The sequence below is a fragment of the Carassius carassius genome, chromosome 5 (genome assembly GCF_963082965.1).
Source record: "Carassius carassius chromosome 5, fCarCar2.1, whole genome shotgun sequence".
Taxonomy (NCBI): domain Eukaryota; kingdom Metazoa; phylum Chordata; class Actinopteri; order Cypriniformes; family Cyprinidae; genus Carassius; species Carassius carassius.
Genome location: NC_081759.1, coordinates 1,031,753 through 1,049,230, shown reverse-complemented (window position 1 = coordinate 1,049,230; position 17,478 = coordinate 1,031,753). Strand labels below are relative to the sequence as shown.

At 37.2% G+C, this 17,478-nt stretch overlaps 2 protein-coding genes across 4 annotated transcripts; one reads left to right on the top strand and one right to left on the bottom strand.

Moving 5' to 3' along the window:
* Positions 1-189: 189 nt before the first annotated feature.
* rabepk (Rab9 effector protein with kelch motifs) lies at positions 190-6,201 on the top strand. Of its 3 annotated transcripts, XM_059549018.1 has the most exons (9): positions 190-272; positions 349-400; positions 911-967; positions 1,055-1,209; positions 2,258-2,413; positions 3,157-3,330; positions 3,407-3,556; positions 4,901-5,050; positions 5,871-6,201. In XM_059549018.1, exons 3-9 carry the CDS (start codon positions 915-917, stop codon positions 6,083-6,085), a joined length of 1,053 nt encoding a protein of 350 aa, XP_059405001.1. In that variant the 5' UTR covers positions 190-272; positions 349-400; positions 911-914; the 3' UTR covers positions 6,086-6,201. The 3 variants fall into 3 exon arrangements, with proteins under 3 accessions (XP_059405001.1, XP_059405002.1, XP_059405000.1); XM_059549019.1 differs by lacking the exon at positions 349-400 and having other exon boundaries at positions 199-272; XM_059549017.1 differs by lacking the exon at positions 349-400 and having other exon boundaries at positions 224-272; positions 892-967.
* A 708-nt stretch (positions 6,202-6,909) lies between these two features.
* On the bottom strand, positions 6,910-11,922 carry hspa5 (heat shock protein 5). The gene is made up of 9 exons (XM_059549362.1): positions 11,773-11,922; positions 10,830-10,993; positions 10,371-10,602; positions 10,149-10,286; positions 9,946-10,058; positions 8,953-9,343; positions 8,587-8,824; positions 8,332-8,499; positions 6,910-7,837 (listed from the first exon to the last, which is right to left on the bottom strand). Exons 2-9 carry the CDS (start codon positions 10,943-10,945, stop codon positions 7,272-7,274), a joined length of 1,962 nt encoding a protein of 653 aa, XP_059405345.1. The 5' UTR covers positions 10,946-10,993; positions 11,773-11,922; the 3' UTR covers positions 6,910-7,271.
* Positions 11,923-17,478: the final 5,556 nt, after the last annotated feature.

Genomic DNA, 17,478 nt, shown 5'->3' with positions numbered 1-17,478 from the left:
GTTATATGTAATCTTTTAATTTAAGTGTTAACTAATTAATTAAACTAACTAATTAAATCTGACATAAAAAAAAACAATTTTATTTTATTTTATTTTATTTTCTACTGTCTTATGGCCTTTGCCACGACGAAGACCTTTATTATGAAATTATTTCCGGTTAGACTGTCATCACAATAGCAGTTTCACACTAACTGCTCTCTCTTCCTTCCTCTGTCCGCCGGTGCAGCGCTCGTGCAACCCGTCCATCATCAATCATAACATTTATTATAAAGGTAAAGCGTTTGCTGTCGTTGTGATTGCAAGAGGGAGATGTCACATGACGTCATAATGCTCATGTGTTGCGTGTAGAATACGTGCTTTTACGTGACGATAGCAACGGAGTCGGCGTCCATAGAAACAGGTTTCGTGAAATTAATTCTTATTCGATAAAAGAGACCCTGGAGCACAAAACAAGTTAAGGGTCAGTTTTGGAAATTGAGATTTCTACATCATCTGAAGCTGAATAAATGATCTCTCCATTGATGTCTGGTTTGTTCGGAGGACAATATTTGTCTGAGATACAACTATTTGAAAATCTGGAATCTGAGGGAGCACAAAAATCTAAATATTGAGAAAATCATCTTTAAAGTTGTTTAAATGAAGTTCTTAGCTATTAATAAAGTTTTGATATATTTATGGTAGGAAATTGAGTATATATCTTCATGAACATGATCTTTACTTAATATCCTAATGATTTTTGGCATAAAAGAGAAATGTATAATTGTGACTCATACAATGTATTGTTGTCTATTTCTACAAATATACGTCCGTGACACTGATGACTGCTTCTGTGCTGCAGGGACACATATGTGAATTAAAAGTTTTGATTATTATTGCATAATTAAAATCCAGAGAGCTGTGATATGTTTAGACGGATGGAGCTGCTGCCTATTCTGGATCCGGAGGAGCGGCCGCAGAGCAGACAGTGGTATGAGCCGCGTGTGTGTGTGTGTGTGTGTGTGTGTGTGTGTGTGTGTGTGTGTGTGTGTGTGACAGCGCTCTGTTTCTCTCACAGGTATTTGGTGGTGCCCACAGGAGCCGGTCCTGCTGTCTCTGTGGGTCACACCTGCAAATTTCTGCACTCCAGTGATGAAGGGAAGGGACGGATTGTGATCATCGGTGGAGCCAATCCTGATGGCAGCTTCTCTGAGTCTTATATTATCAATCTAGGTAGTGTGCTCACTTCAGAATAGGGTACAGACTGAGTCCTGGTATAGTTTAACGCAATAAAGACCCGAATCCAGTGTTCTTCAGAGACAATCTGTTTATAAAAAAACCTAGGAAACACAAGGAGTGGCATATACTGTTGAAAGTTTAGAGAAAAATGGTGTGCAAAAAGGTAAAATAAATTATAATATAAAAAAACATGTATGTATGTGTATATATATATATATATATATATATATTTTTTTTTTTTTAATCACATTAATAAATTAATGAAAATAATAAGAATGAAATTGATTTAAAATAAATTAATTAGATCAATGCAAATAGGTTATAAATAAATGCAAATAAGAAAAAATAATTAAATAATTAAAAAAACTAAAAGTAGAAGAAATTTAATAATGTAACTTAAGAGAAATTAAATATTTTCAAAATAATACATATTTACAGTCATATTTGTAGAGTATAATATGGGTGTTTATTTTAAAGAAACTATATAGATGCCTTTTTTAATTTTTACATTAATAATGAAAAATAAAATGATATAATAAAATAATACATATAGTTAGATATATTTGTGTATGTTAACATCACTTAGTGCATTGTTAACTAACAAAGAACAATAACTATTTGTAAACACAAACAAATGAAGAGTTCATTTGCAAATTAGTCTCAAACTGCAGCTGGGTTATTTTAACTAGTTTAAAAAATAACAAAAAAATACAGCTGATGAACACAATAAAAACATAATAAAATAATAAAAAAACGGAGTAACCTGTTTTTGCAAATAAACTTCAAATGCAGAAAAAAACTTTCATTTTAAGTTTACAATATGTAATGCATATAATTAATAAATGAATGTATAGATAACAGTGTACAGAACTTACCATGTGTTTAATCAACATGGTTTAGTTTATATAAATGTATTAACTATATATTTTTAAGTGTCTTTAACCATTATTAATCACATTTTATTTTTGCATGTAGTTTCTCCGTTAATAATGAGCCCATGAAATCTGCAGTTATGTAACACGTGGCCTTGTGTGTTTTGCAGATGCTCATGAATGGGACGTCCCAGACTGGGTCGGGCTGCAGGCGCGGTACGAACACTGCAGCTTTGTTCCCGAGAGCGACCCACAGAGTCTCTGGGTGTTTGCTGGAGCCGAGAAGAACGGGAACCGCAACTGTGTTCAAGTGTTGCGCACATCAGGTTATTATTAAACGCTGAGTATTACTGTAGCACTACTAATAACATTAGGAGTAGTTACATTTTTTTGTGTGTGTTCACCAAAGTTGCATTTGTTTGATAAAAAAAATACAGTAAAAATAGCTAAATATTATTCCAATTTAAAACAGCTGTTTTCTATGTGAATATCTATTAAACTGTAATTTATTTCTGTGATGCTCCGCTGTATTTTCAGCATCATTCCTCCAGTCTTCAGTGTCACATGATCTTCAGAAATCAGAATAATATGATGATTTACTGCTCAAGAAACATTTCTGATTATTATCAATGTTGCTGCACAATATTTCTGTGGAAACTGAACTTTAGTTTCAAATAAACGCTGTTCTTCTGAACTTTCTGTTCATCTGTGAATCCTGAAAAATAAAATGCATTACAGTTTCCACAGAAATATTCATCAGCATATTCAACTGTTTTCTACATTGATAATAATCAGAAATGTTTCTCGAGCAGTAAATCAGCATATTTTCATGATTTCTGAAGATCATGTGACACTGAAGACTGGAGGAATGATGCTGAAAATACAGCGGAGCATCACAGAAATAAATTACACTTTAACACAGATTCACACAGAAAACAGCTGTTTTACATTGTAATATTATTTCACAATTTTTACAGTATTTTTGATCAAATCAGTGCAGCTTTACTGAGCAGAAGAGAGTATATTGTAGAAGCGCTGTGTGTTATCTGTAATGCTGTGTTTGGTGCAGCTGATGCTGAAGGCCGTGGGTCGTGGCAGACGGTTCAGGTGAAAGGAACCGCTCCGACAGGCCGGACGTACCACACGAGCTCCGCCTGTGTCGGAGACAGACTCTATGTGTTTTCTGGAGGAGACGCTGGAGCTTCACCTGTCACTGACCCTCAGCTCCACGTCTTTGATTCAGGTCTGACGAACACAACATAGACTCAGGACTGACACCAGTAGAGCATGCGTCACTGAGAAGCTGTGTTTGTCTGCAGTCAGTGTGACGTGGCTGCAGCCGGAGAGCAGAGGGACGCCTCCTGCACCGCGGCACGGTCACGTGATCGCCGCCGTGGGCTCCAACATCTACATACACGGAGGGCTGGCCGGAGAGAAGTTCTACAGCGACATGTTCTTGCTCAACACCGGTGATGCAGCACGATTTCACAGGAACCACTCAATCCATACAGTACAGACCAAAAGTTTGGACACACCTTCTCATTCAAAGAGTTTTCTTTATTTTCATGACTATGAAAATTGTAGATTCACACTGAAGGCATCAAAACTATAAATTAACACGTGTGGAATTATATACATAACAAAAAAGTGTGAAACAACTGAAAATATGTCATATTGTAGGTTCTTCAAAGTAGCCACCTTTTGCTTTGATTACTGCTTTGCACACTCTTGGTATTCTCTTGGTGAGCTTCAAGAGGGAGTCACCTGAAATGGTCTTCACTTCACAGGTGTGCCCTGTCAGGTTTAATAAGTGTGATTTCTTGCCTTATAAATGGGGTTGGGACCATCAGTGGTGTTGTGCAGAAGTCAGGTGGATACACAGCTGATAGTCCTACTGAATAGACTGTTAGAATTTCTATTATGGCAAGAAAAAAGCAGCTAAGTACAGGAAAACGAGTTGCCATCATTACTTTAAGAAATGAAGGTCAGTCAGTCCGAAAAATTGGGAAAACTTTGAAAGTGTCACCAAGTGCAGTCACAAAAACCATCAAGTGCTACAAAGAAACTGGCTCACATGCGGACCGCCCCAGGAAAGGAAGACCAAGAGTCACCTCTGCTGCGGAGGATAAGTTCATCCGAGTCACCAGCCTCAGAAATCGCAGGTTAACAGCAGCTCAGATTAGAGACCAGGTCAATGGCACACGAAGTTCTCTAGAACAACTGTTAAGAGGAGACTGTGTGAATCAGGCCTTCATGGTAGAATATCTGCTAGGAAACCACTGCTAAAGAAAGGCAACAAGCAGAAGAGACTTGTTTGGGCTAAAGAACAGGAATGGACATTAGACCAGTGGAAATCTGTGCTTTGGTCTGATGAGTCCAAATTTGAGATCTTTGGTTCCAACCACCGTGTCTTTGTGTGACGCAGAAAAGGTGAACGGATGGACTCTACATGCCTGGTTCCAAAAGGTGGCTACTTTGAAGAACCGAGAATATGAATATGAGAATATTTTTTGTTATGTATATAATTCCATATATAATTCCACACGTGTTAATTCATAGTTTTGATGCCTTCAGTGTGAATCTACAATTTTCATAGTCATGAAAATAAAGAAAACTCTTTGAATGAGAAGGTGTGTCCAAACCTTTGGTCTGTACTGTATATAATCAATCTACTATTTTATGTTTGAAAATTATAGTACTATAAAGTTCATGATGGGGGCGTAAGGATGTGAAGTTGTATGAATGATCTGGGTATATTTTCTTCATTGTCTGTCCTCGTACACATATTAATGTATTTCTCTCATATTTCTCAGAAACACTGAAGTGGGAGAAGGTGAGAGCTAAAGGAGACGTGCCGCCGGGAGTAGCAGCTCATTCCTCCCTAACCTTCGGGAAGAACATCTTCATCTTCGGAGGAATGACAGCAGATGGAGCCACCAACGCCATGTACAAGTTTCAGAGCGGTACCAACTCACACGCTTACTAGAACCACTCCAGATCCTGCAGCCTTTTCGATCAATTTTCAATATAGATCTTTAGGGATGCAGCAATATAAACATTTTGGCCGATACCGATAACCAATATTTTATTTTTAAGCCTATAACCAATATGTTGGCCAATAAATCTATATCCAAATTTGTATATAGTTATTGAGAGCCTGATTATAAAAAAGATCTCATCATTAAAAGCCACATCTCAAACACTTCAACATAAGCAGCCTAGTTTGAACAGTGTACATTTTAAAAATAGTTTTACTCTCCTATTACCAAATTCCATCGTAAAAAGTCTTACAAATAAATAAAAATGCAAACAAGTCATCTCAAGGCAAGTGTTTCTGAAGGAAATAATGCATTATTTATCGGCTTTAAGATATCGGCCAAATTTTCATTTCGGGCCGATAACAGAAAATTTATCATTTATCGGATACCGATATGGCGGACGATATATCGTGCATCCCAATAGATCTTGATTTACATAATGTCATAACAAACATTTTATTTTTTAGGAAATTTGCCGAAATAAAAGCACATTGAAATTTAGATTTTAACATGAGTAACACTTTAAACAAAGTATTACTTTAGTATCAGTTTTTGTTCGTTTAAGTTCAATGAACAAATGATTGTAGGTTTATGTGTACTGTATTCATTTTGATCAAAGATTGACATGAAGGTTGTGATATTAGTGCAGAAATGATTGTAAAAAAGCTGCAGTATTAACACAACAGCCCTAATGTGGCCAGAAAAGCATCTTTCTTTAGATCATCAGTTGGTTGTTCTGCCGCAGATAAACAGCGATGGACGCTGCTGAGGTTTGACGGAGATCTTCCTCCCAGCAGACTGGATCACTGCATGTGTTTAGTGCCGTGGCGTGTGAAGACGCCTGAAGAACACGCAGCTCAGTCACGTGACGCAGACATGGTGCATCTGTGCTTCATCTTCGGAGGAATGGACACTCAGGGCGTCATGTTCAATGACTGCCTCGTTACTGTGCTGACATGAACACTTATAACTTTACAAAACTAGAAAACATTTGATTTCCTCAAAAACCCCTGAATCTGTTATAAAACTAGATCTTGTGATTGTTCACCACATGCTTGATAAATGATTGGACGACACGCATGGATCTGTGAGAACTGGTTTTAAAAACTAGTTTACTTTCTGAATTTGTATAAATGTGTATTCAATTTTGGTTTTGTACGTACTTGAAAAGTTTAAATCCTTAAGTCAATTACATTTTTTAAAAGTGTATTTTTAATACAGGGCTTCCAAAACCGGGGTGTGGCAGCCGATGAAAAGCTAAAAATTAATTCATAACACATACAGACTTTGCTGGAAAAATTACAATTAAGATATGTGATCTGGAACTTTAAAAAAAAAAAAAATACCTGTAAAAAAAAAAAAAAGGTTTAATTTCAAATGAATTTTTAAAATCATAGTTTTAAAAGGTTACGTTTTTTTTTTAAGGGAGAAGCACCATATAATTCACCAAAACACTAATTCAGTTATAGATGCAAAATGAAAAGGTAAAAAATAAAAATAACTTGCTAAAAGAACATGTAGCTAAAAATAAATTAGATGCCTCTTGGGACCATTAAGCAACATCAGATAACCATAATAAACATGCAAACGTGAACTTCATGGGGACTTCAAATATTTTAGTTCAAAATGAGCATTTAATTTTTTTTTTTTTTTTTTTTCAGTTTTATCAATCAGTTATACTTAATTTACAAAAAAAAACAAAAAACTCATCGTTAACATTTAGATGAACAATAAAATCAACTTCATTTTAGACATTTAAAAATTAAAGACGCAAACAAATGAGCTTGTTTTGTATCAAACCTTTATTTTGTTAGTTGTAGAAAGGTCTTCTACAGATGCCAGATTTCAATAAATAACTTTGAGCATGTGACATGAGATCTCTCCAGTGACCCCTGACCCCCTCATTGCCCCTCACAGAACTGCCTGAGAACAGCAGCAGAGCCTCAAACCGGGCTGACAAAATCTCCACCAGAGTGAAGAGAAAATAAGACAAACACAACTCTCTAAGGCTTCCCACAAGTCTTTCCTAAAGAGACCGGAGGCTTTACGTTCGCCCGATTTGTACAAAAAAAGTCTGTTGTGTTTAATATGTACACCTAGAGAGGCGAAGGCGTTATTAACGCGACTGAAACAGAGTCTAGATGATCTACAACTCGTCCTTGTCGCCCTGTTCCTCGCCCTCCTCTGGTGGTGGGCCACCCGCACTTCCGTACAGCTTGCTCACGATGGGCTGAACGATTTCCTCCAGCTCCTTCTTCTTGGCCTGGAAGTCCTCGATGTCTGCTTCCTGGTGAGACTCCAGCCACTCGATCTTCTCCTCAACGGCCTTCTCGATGGCCTCCTTGTCTTCGGACGACAGCTTGCCGCCCAGCTTCTCCTTGTCCCCGATCTGGTTCTTCAGGGAGTAGGCGTAGCTCTCCAGCTCATTTCGGGCGTCGATGCGCTCCTTCAGCTTCTTGTCCTCATCGGCGAATCGCTCAGCCTCGTTCACCATGCGCTCGATGTCCTCGGGGGTCAGCCGGTTCTGGTCGTTGGTGATGGTGATCTTGTTCTTGTTGCCCGTGCCCTTGTCCTCAGCGGTGACACGCAGGATGCCGTTGACGTCGATCTCGAAGGTGACCTCGATCTGAGGAACACCACGGGGAGCCGGAGGGATGCCGGTCAGGTCAAAGGTGCCCAGGAGGTGGTTATCTTTAGTCAGAGGACGCTCGCCTGGAAACATGAAGATTAGGGAGAAATTAGAAATGGTTTCTAATGTAGCAAAATTGGGGGGGGGGGGGTTACTCAAAAAAAAAAAAAAAAAAAAAAAAAAAAAAAAAAAAAAAAAAAAAAAAAAAAATCTGAGACCAGAGAGAGAGATGGCTTAATATAGCAAAGAAAAGCTTATCTTGAATTTTTTTTTTTTTTTTTTTTATGCAAATAAATGTCATTTAACACCATCAAGGCTATCTTAAAGTGAGAGAGAGAAAAAAAAAATGCTTTCATGGTTTAAGTTTCTACAGTTAAAAGCGAACAGAAATAAAGAATAAAACTCCTACATAATCTTTCATATCAATCCGATGAATTAAATAAGGTCATAAATGCAGACGTACACTAAAATGGCTATTTCCCCCCCCAAGTGAACCAAATAACTCTTGATATGAATGAACAGAATAAAACTTGTCAAGATGAGGTACATGGAGTTGGCACTGAAACGGTTTGCTCACCTTCATAAACTTTGATGGTCACGGTTGGCTGGTTGTCAGAAGCAGTGGAGAAGATCTGGGATTTCTTGGTGGGCACGACGGTGTTTCTGGGAATGAGTTTGGTCATCACTCCTCCGACTGTCTCAATGCCCAGGGTCAAAGGGCAAACGTCCAGAAGCACCAGGTCACCTGTTCAACACATTTCAGTCAGTAAGCATCCCTCAAGAGATCATGTGATGATAGAGTTTAGAGGTTATAGGCTATAGACAGACTCACCAGTGTCCTCTTCTCCTGACAGGACTCCAGCCTGGACTGCAGCTCCATAAGCCACGGCCTCGTCCGGGTTGATTCCTCTGGACGGCTCCTTTCCATTGAAGAACTCCTTCACCAGCTGCTGGATCTTGGGAATACGAGTGGAGCCCCCAACCAGGACGATCTCATCGATGTCAGTCTTCTTCAGGTCAGAGTCTTCCAGAACCTTCTGCACTGGCTTCATGGTGGAGCGGAACAAGTCCTGTGAGGAGAACAGCACAAAACATGGGTTGGTTTCCATGCATTTAACATAAAAGGCACAATCAGTTATTTTTGGCATATAGATGTAGTTTTGTGAAGGTTTAGTTGGTAAAGCAGAGCTTCTCTTACCATGTTGAGCTCCTCAAACTTGGCACGGGTCAGCGTCTCGGAGAAGTCTTCACCCTCGAAGAAGGACTCAATCTCGATGCGGGCCTGATGCTGGGCGGACAGCGCTCTCTTGGCCTTCTCCACTTCACGACGCAGCTTCTGCACAGCGCGGTTGTCCTTGCGCACGTCCTTGCCGGTCTTCTTCTTGTAGAGCTTTATGAAGTGCTCCATGACGCGCTGATCGAAGTCTTCTCCGCCGAGGTGAGTGTCTCCATTGGTGGCCACCACCTCGAAGACGCCGTTATCGATGGTCAGCAGGGAAACGTCGAAGGTGCCACCGCCCAAATCAAACACCAGGATGTTCTTCTCACCGTCCCTCTTGTCCAGACCGTAAGCGATGGCAGCAGCGGTTCTGTGGAAAAACAGGATCATTAGTGTTATTACTGGTAACTGTCAAATTAGTGTTCGAGTTATTGGAGAACGGTTTGATAAATCAACTTGAATTCTATGCTTTTTTTGCCAGTGTGGTCTGAAGATGATCGGAGCCAATTTTGGTGAGAAACAGACGAACCGTATAGGAGGAGTTCGAAAAAGTAGGTTTTATGAACAATTGAAAATAGCGAATAAACGAAACCTTGTGATTTTTGAAGTTCATTCGATTCAACATGAGCCAAGGATTCAGAGGAAAAAAATTAAATTTCATTCCGTTCCTTATAGTTTAAAAGTTATTAGCATAAACAAGTTTAAATTTGAATGATTGTGCTAGATTTACATCTTTACTTAATATCGTAATGATTTTTGGCATAAGAAAAATGTATCATTGTGACCCATACAATGTATTGTTGTCTATCTACAAATATATCTGTGCTACTGATGACAATTTTGCAATTTTTTATTAAAAAAAATATATTAATAATAAAAAAATATATATTCAGTAGAAAAATTTGTATAATAAATATAAAAAACTTTTTTTTTTAAATAAAATGAAGAAATCATAAGTAATAGAGTGCTTACGGCTCATTGATGATCCTCATGACGTTCAGACCAGCGATGGTTCCTGCATCTTTGGTGGCCTGGCGCTGGGCATCATTGAAATAAGCGGGCACAGTGACCACAGCATGTGTGACCTTTAGAAGAGCAGAAACAGATCAATGTTGAGTTTTACTGCAATGCAACAGATATGACATGTTTTCTGGGTGTTGCAGTCAAATCTTTACCTTCTTTCCCAGGTAAGCCTCCGCAGTCTCCTTCATTTTAGTCAGAACCATAGCAGAGATTTCCTCAGGGGCGAAAGTCTTCATCTGACCGGATCCGATGTCCAGCTGGATGTGAGGCTTGTTCTTCTTCTCAATAACCTGGAGGAGACACAGCAGGTGTTCAGCATTTCAGATTGAAGTCAAAGGGACATACAGTTCAGACACAAGCTGGCAGTTGTGTACCTTAAAGGGAAAGTATTTAATGTCCTGCTGCACGGTCGAGTCGCCCCATGTGCGTCCAATCAACCTCTTGGCATCAAAGACTGTGTTCTCGGGGTTAGATGTCAGCTGGTTCTTAGCAGCGTCTCCGATGAGTCGCTCACCTTCGGTGGTGAAGGCCACGTATGACGGAGTGATGCGGTTTCCCTGGTCATTGGCGATGATCTCAACACGGCCGTTCTTGAACACTCCAACACTGGAGCAAAAATAAAATGGTATAAGAACACACAAATAGAGAAATGTCAAGAGCAAAAAAAATAAATAAATGGTTTAACAGTTAAATATGAGATTATATATAATTTTAATAGAGAATATTACAATAGAAATTTTAAAAATAAATATCATTTTTTTTAAACGCACACTCTTCAGAATCTATTTTCATGACCCCGTGACCCCTGTATGTGAATCCGAACTCATTCTCACCAGGAGTAGGTCGTCCCGAGGTCTATTCCGATCACTGTCCCAATACTTTCCTTCTTGTCGTCCTCTTCGGCAAACACGCTGCCGGCCACCAGCAGGAACAGGCAAACCAATCGCATTTTGAGTTGATCTGGTGTCAAAATCTCCACTAATTTCTGTAAAGAGTGCTTTAAAAAGAAAGGTCACAGGTCAGGGCAGGAACATGATGAAGCACGTGTCACTTAATAGCTGGATCACTTATATAAATCACTATAGACCAAGCAATGCATTTTCATGCAAAAACTAATTATCTAGTAATTTTCTTCTGGATGGATAAAACAAATAATTATTCGACATGAATGGCTGCATGGAGTTCAACTGCACATGCATATCATAAGTAGTTAAAATATAAAAATGTGAAAAAGCTAAATACCATTTACTTAAGGCCAAGTAGCAATGCAAACAATAGACAAAAAAAATAATAATAATAAAAACAGCAGTCATTAACTAAACCAGATTCTGTACTAGTTGAGATCAACTAGTCTCAAGTTCAACCTCGTGTATGCTGATTCACCGATCATCATCAAATCCTCACTTTTACTATTTAACGTTACTCCACATATTAATATTATGAAGTATCCTAACGTAACGTTACATAATTTAAAACACATTTAATTAAGATAAAAACCTATTTAAGATAAATCATCCATTCGTTTTTGTCTTTCCGGTTACTATCGAATGAATGAACATTACAAACAAGACACACTTATAATCTTTTTTTTTTTGTACATTTATATTTACAAATATATTTTAAATGTAACGTTACCAACTGACGTACGTTAACGGTTTTTAACCGTTTCTCAACACCATTAACCAGTCAAAACAGCTATAACGGGTAAATTTGATCTTTACAGCTTTTTGTAAGATAAACCATGAAATGAAGAGTTTAAATGAGATATATTGTTACCTGACGACTGTAGTAATAAGCACTAGTCTCAAGGGCGTGTCTCGTTCTCTCGTGTCCGTGTTTCTCGTGTTTTCTCTGGCTCTCGACTGTAACTCATGGCGCTTGCTCGCCTGTATATAAGCCCTCAGCGCTTTCCCGTCGTGGAGCCTCGCCATTGGTCGGAAAGCAGCTCGTTGGAAGGCGCTGATTGGCTGAGCGTTGCACGCTGGCTGATGCTGATTTGCACACGTACTGGTGGCGGAAACGTCATCACATGAGGCGAACTGTAAGGATTTGATTGGTTCTCGTCAGTGTCAGTCTGTGAAGCTTCTGGATGGGGGCGGGACGATGAACGGTGCTGCATTTAAACAAGGCCAAGCACTCGGAATATTTTATTGAAACTTATGATAAAACACTAATACTTCACATATTTAGATATTTCATGCATACATTTACTTACACATTAAAAATCTTACTATTGTATTCTTGTATCTATGTACTCAAACAAGAGCAGATGTTATGGGTTTTTTAAATATGTGGGGAGTTAGTAGTCACATTTCAGTTGAGGAAAATTGTATATTTTGTATATAAGCGACTGTCTATACATTATCCTGCTTTTTACATGTATAATTTCCAATTAAATAAATTATAAAATTTTGTGTCATTATGAATACATGTTTGATCATTGCAACATTTACCAATCGCTATCATATTTAGGTAATAGTTTAAATAACTGAACAACTAAAAAGCAAATAAGTAACTAATCATTGAGGGACAAAAGAGAATCAGTTGTGTGCCAAATGCATGCATGCATGAATATATGGCACATTCACAATTATATTGTTGTGGTTTGGTGACTCATTAGCAGAGTGTGAGCAAAACTATCTGCATGCTAGCAACAAAAGACTGGCTTTCATCATGTTGATGCAACGATAAGAAACAATTCTGAACCATTATGACTGCATTTCATGTAATACAAAATTGCTAATCCTTACCTATTATTGTTTCTTTTTTGTGTGTTTGTTTAAATTTCTTAATAATTTAGAATTTTTAATGCATGCTTAAATATTTTCATTTGCCAACAGTGCTAATGAATAACAGGTAAGGTGATTATAGTACCAGCATGTCATGCCATGGGATATAATTGTGTGAAAATAATTATTATTTTCAACCATTGGTGTCTTGTAAACTATTATTTCAATCTGGAATTTTTAAAAATGTTGTTTTTATTATTTTGTTACGATAAAATACTTACATGGACAATCCCAGCAGAGAAACTTGGGGAAAAAAAGTGAAAAAGTGTCTCATTCAAGGTCCCAAAAGCGATAATGTCTTTTAGTAACATTTCATTACATAATAAAGTGCTAAAATAATATTAAATGATCAGGCACCATCCTTCAGATGCTTTAGAATTGATAAAATGATCTATCAATAAAAACCTTGACACATCTAGTGAATATATAAGTCTACATGACCTCAGCTTCAATCACGGTACAGTGGTTAGACCATAAAAAAAAGACATGCTAGATATCTCTGATATTGCCTTTCACAAACTGCACTGAGAAATCAACAGAAGGAACAGGAAGTTAAATACTAAAAATGTTGTGTCATACATTACTAATGTCATTTAGACACCAACATTGATAAAATGTAAATCTGCATCAGAAATGATAATACTTCACCATGTAAAATTATTATTCACCAATGTATTATTATTTTCACACTGAACTTGTAATTTTTTTGTATATTACGAAAAGCCTTTTCAGAAAATTTTAATAAATATACTTATTTTTAACAGTACTAACAGTAATTGTGCAATACAATACACATAATATATGTATATATATATATATATACAACCCGAATTCCGGAAAAGTTGGGACGTTTTTTAAATTTTAATAAAATGAAAACTAAAGGAATTTCAAATCACATGAGCCAATATTTTATTCACAATAGAACATAGATAACGTAGCAAATGTTTAAACTGAGAAATTTTACACTTTTATCCACTTAATTAGCTCATTTAAAATTTAATGCCTGCTACAGGTCTCAAAAAAGTTGGCACGGGGGCAACAAATGGCTAAAAAAGCAAGCAGTTTTGAAAAGATTCAGCTGGGAGAACATCTAGTGATTAGTTAAGTTAATTGATATCAGGTCTGTAACATGATTAGCTATAAAAGCTTTGTCTTAGAGAAGCAGAGTCTCTCAGAAGTAAAGATGGGCAGAGGCTCTCCAATCTGTGAAAGACTGCGTAAAAAAATTGTGGAAAACTTTAAAAACAATGTTCCTCAACGTCAAATTGCAAAGGCTTTGCAAATCTCATCATCTACAGTGCATAACATCATCAAAAGATTCAGAGAAACTGGAGAAATCTCTGTGCGTAAGGGACAAGGCCGGAGACCTTTATTGGATGCCCGTGGTCTTCGGGCTCTCAGACGACACTGCATCACTCATCGGCATGATTGTGTCAATGACATTACTAAATGGGCCCAGGAATACTTTCAGAAACCACTGTCGGTAAACACAATCCGCCGTGCCATCAGCAGATGCCAACTAAAGCTCTATCATGCAAAAAGGAAGCCATATGTGAACATGGTCCAGAAGCGCCGTCGTGTCCTGTGGGCCAAGGCTCATTTAAAATGGACTATTTCAAAGTGGAATAGTGTTTTATGGTCAGACGAGTCCAAATTTGACATTCTTGTTGGAAATCACGGACGCCGTGTCCTCCGGGCTAAAGAGGAGGGAGACCTTCCAGCATGTTATCAGCGTTCAGTTCAAAAGCCAGCATCTCTGATGGTATGGGGGTGCATAAGTGCATACGGTATGGGCAGCTTGCATGTTTTGGAAGGCTCTGTGAATGCTGAAAGGTATATAAAGGTTTTAGAGCAACATATGCTTCCCTCCAAACAACGTCTATTTCAGGGAAGGCCTTGTTTATTTCAGCAGGACAATGCAAAACCACATACTGCAGCTATAACAACAGTATGGCTTCGTCGTAGAAGAGTCCGGGTGCTAACCTGACCTGCCTGCAGTCCAGATCTTTCACCTATAGAGAACATTTGGCGCATCATTAAACGAAAAATACGTCAAAGACGACCACGAACTCTTCAGCAGCTGGAAATCTATATAAGGCAAGAACGGGACCAAATTCCAACAGCAAAACTCCAGCAACTCATAGCCTCAATGCCCAGACGTCTTCAAACTGTTTTGAAAAGAAAAGGAGATGCTACACCATGGTAAACATGCCCCGTCCCAACTATTTTGAGACCTGTAGCAGAAATCAAAATTGAAATGAGCTCATTTTGTGCATAAAATTGTAAACTTTCTCAGTTTAAACATTTGCTATGTTATCTATGTTCTATTGTGAATAAAATATTGGCTCATGTGATTTGAAAGTCTTTTAGTTTTCATTTTATTAAAATTTAAAAAACGTCCCAACTGTATATATATATATATATATATATATATATATATATATATACACGTGTGTGTGTGTGTGTGTGTGTGTATAAAATTATTGTATTTTTTTATTTTAACAGTAACTGTAAAACACGATGCAGTGTTTGTAAATGTTTGTAAGGAACAAATCTAAACCTTAAATACAAATCACAAACAAGACAAAAATGTAAGCAATTAGTTATTTTAAATAACTATTTCTGCTGTAGTTCGGTTCACTTCGCAGGTTTTTATTTTCCTCAATATTTCATAAAATGACGTGTTCAGTTACTGGGAGTCAGGAAATTAAATGTTTAAGATTTTATAATTGTATAATTTCAGTAATTGTACATCAAGTGTACTCATCACGCGGAGGTCTATTTGAAAATAAAATCACGAAGAGACAACTTTCTTATTCACATCTTTATTATTTAAATTAATATTTGCTAAGATATGCTCTTCTCAAGCAAATTCTGAAAAGAAAAGAAAAAAGAACGAAAGGAAGAAAAAAAAGAAATGTTTACAAAACCTTTGGGGGCGCGCACCCATCGAGAAAGAGAAGAGACATCGGACTCTGTATGACGTCACTGTGATATAGCCGATCATCGAAGCTTTTAGGATTCAAATATGTGTATTATACGCCTATATTAATAGTTCTGAAAAATAAAAGCTGACATGTCAGTCTCATTACTTCACAAAAGTATTCACACGCACTAGCTCGGTATATTTGGATAGAATAGTTCTGTACACAGAAGGAACAGAGATATTTACATGCCTTTGTCTTTAGCAAGAACACAACAGAAGAAGCACATAGCAGCAAAAGAGTGTGGCCAGAGACAGCGTCCATCTAAAGCTCTCTCTCCTAACACCTAGTGTCATAAAGCTGCAGTGATTATCTCAGATATGGCATGATGGGACAGAAGAGGCACGAGCGCTGGGAGCAGAGTTCTCCACGTCACTCTTTCTATTGCATGTCTACTGAATGCATGTTTGTGCTTGTTTCCGAGATTCGTTTCTATGCAAAAGAGGGAAAACCTGGCTTGTTAGTGCTGAGACCGATAAGGGTTGCTGGGTTAAAGAAATATCGATTTGGTTCGATGGAATATCTTTTGTAGCTTATTTCAAGACTTTGTGACAAAAGGTGTACTGTAAAAGTCTACCACTTACAGAAGCAAAGCGTTTGTCCCTCGTCAGAGCCGGTAGTGCATTTGTTATCTGGCCGTGTTCACATAAACATACATGCATACGACTCGTGCTGTTTCTATACAAGAGAGCACACTGCATACTGCACACTGCACACTTGACTTTCTGTCTCCAGTGTGATGACAGAACTATCATCATACGATCCTTCTCAGTTTGATTAGATGCTTTTACATGCGTTTGTATTAAAAAGGCAACATATTCGTTTTTATTCATTGCACACTGTGTCCTGTTTCACGTCATTAAAAAATAAAATAAAATAGTAAGCTGTATACAGTGCAGGTTGTGTTCTATGAACGCTTCTGCAACAGAATAAAGAAATAAAAAAGGTAATTGTGATTTTTTTTTAAAAATCTGACAATTCAGATTTTTTTTTAATATATTAATGCAAACTAGTAGTTGCGAGAAAAAAAGTAAGGATTTTGAGATGAAAAATAAAATGTATTCCGTGGCAGAAACGAGCTTGAATTTTTATCTCTGAGTTATGCGTTTATCATATATTTTATAATTCTGAGTTTATATCTCGCAATAATTACTTTATATCTCGCAATTCTTCATTTTCTCAGAATTGCAAGATGTAAAGATGAAACTGGGTAAAAAAGTTACCTTGACTCTTTTTTCTCAGAAATTCTGAGTTTATATCTCACAATTCTGACTTTTTGAAAGTTTTCTTTTTCACAATTCTGAGAGAGAAAAATGTATAGATGAAAAGTCAAAATGGCTAGAATTGCAAATAAAAAGTAGTATTGCACGATTATATATCCACATTTTTATTTAATATCTCGCTGTTCCGACATTTCGTCTCACATTAATCACTTTAATATCTCATAATTCAGTCATAATTCTAAGTTAAAAAAAAGACAGAATCCTGAGATCATTTAAAGATCATTTTCAATCGATAATCTCATAATTTGGACTTTTTGCAATTTTAAGAAATGAATTGCAAAGAAAGTCCAGATTGATATAAATAGATGTTTTGTTCTTATTTTGTCTCAAAATTCAGTCTTATTTCCTGCACATTTTTATCTACGATAATGACTTTATATCTCATAATTCTGACTTTATATCTTGTAATTCTTCCTTTGCTCAGAA

Excerpts from the sequence above, each read along its gene's own strand:
- hspa5 (XM_059549362.1), bottom strand. The coding sequence starts at position 10,945 with ATGCGATTGGTTTGCCTGTTCCTGCTGGTGGCCGGCAGCGTGTTTGCC. Across the intron at positions 10,287-10,370 it reads TTAAATACTTTCCCTTTAAG|GTTATTGAGAAGAAGAACAA; the intron begins GTACACAACTGC and ends TGTCTCCTCCAG. Across the intron at positions 8,500-8,586 it reads GTCAGGAGAAGAGGACACTG|GTGACCTGGTGCTTCTGGAC; the intron begins GTGAGTCTGTCT and ends TGTGTTGAACAG.
- rabepk (XM_059549017.1), top strand. The coding sequence starts at position 903 with ATGTTTAGACGGATGGAGCTGCTGCCTATTCTGGATCCGGAGGAGCGG. Across the intron at positions 968-1,054 it reads CGGCCGCAGAGCAGACAGTG|GTATTTGGTGGTGCCCACAG; the intron begins GTATGAGCCGCG and ends TTTCTCTCACAG. Across the intron at positions 1,210-2,257 it reads GTCTTATATTATCAATCTAG|ATGCTCATGAATGGGACGTC; the intron begins GTAGTGTGCTCA and ends TGTGTTTTGCAG.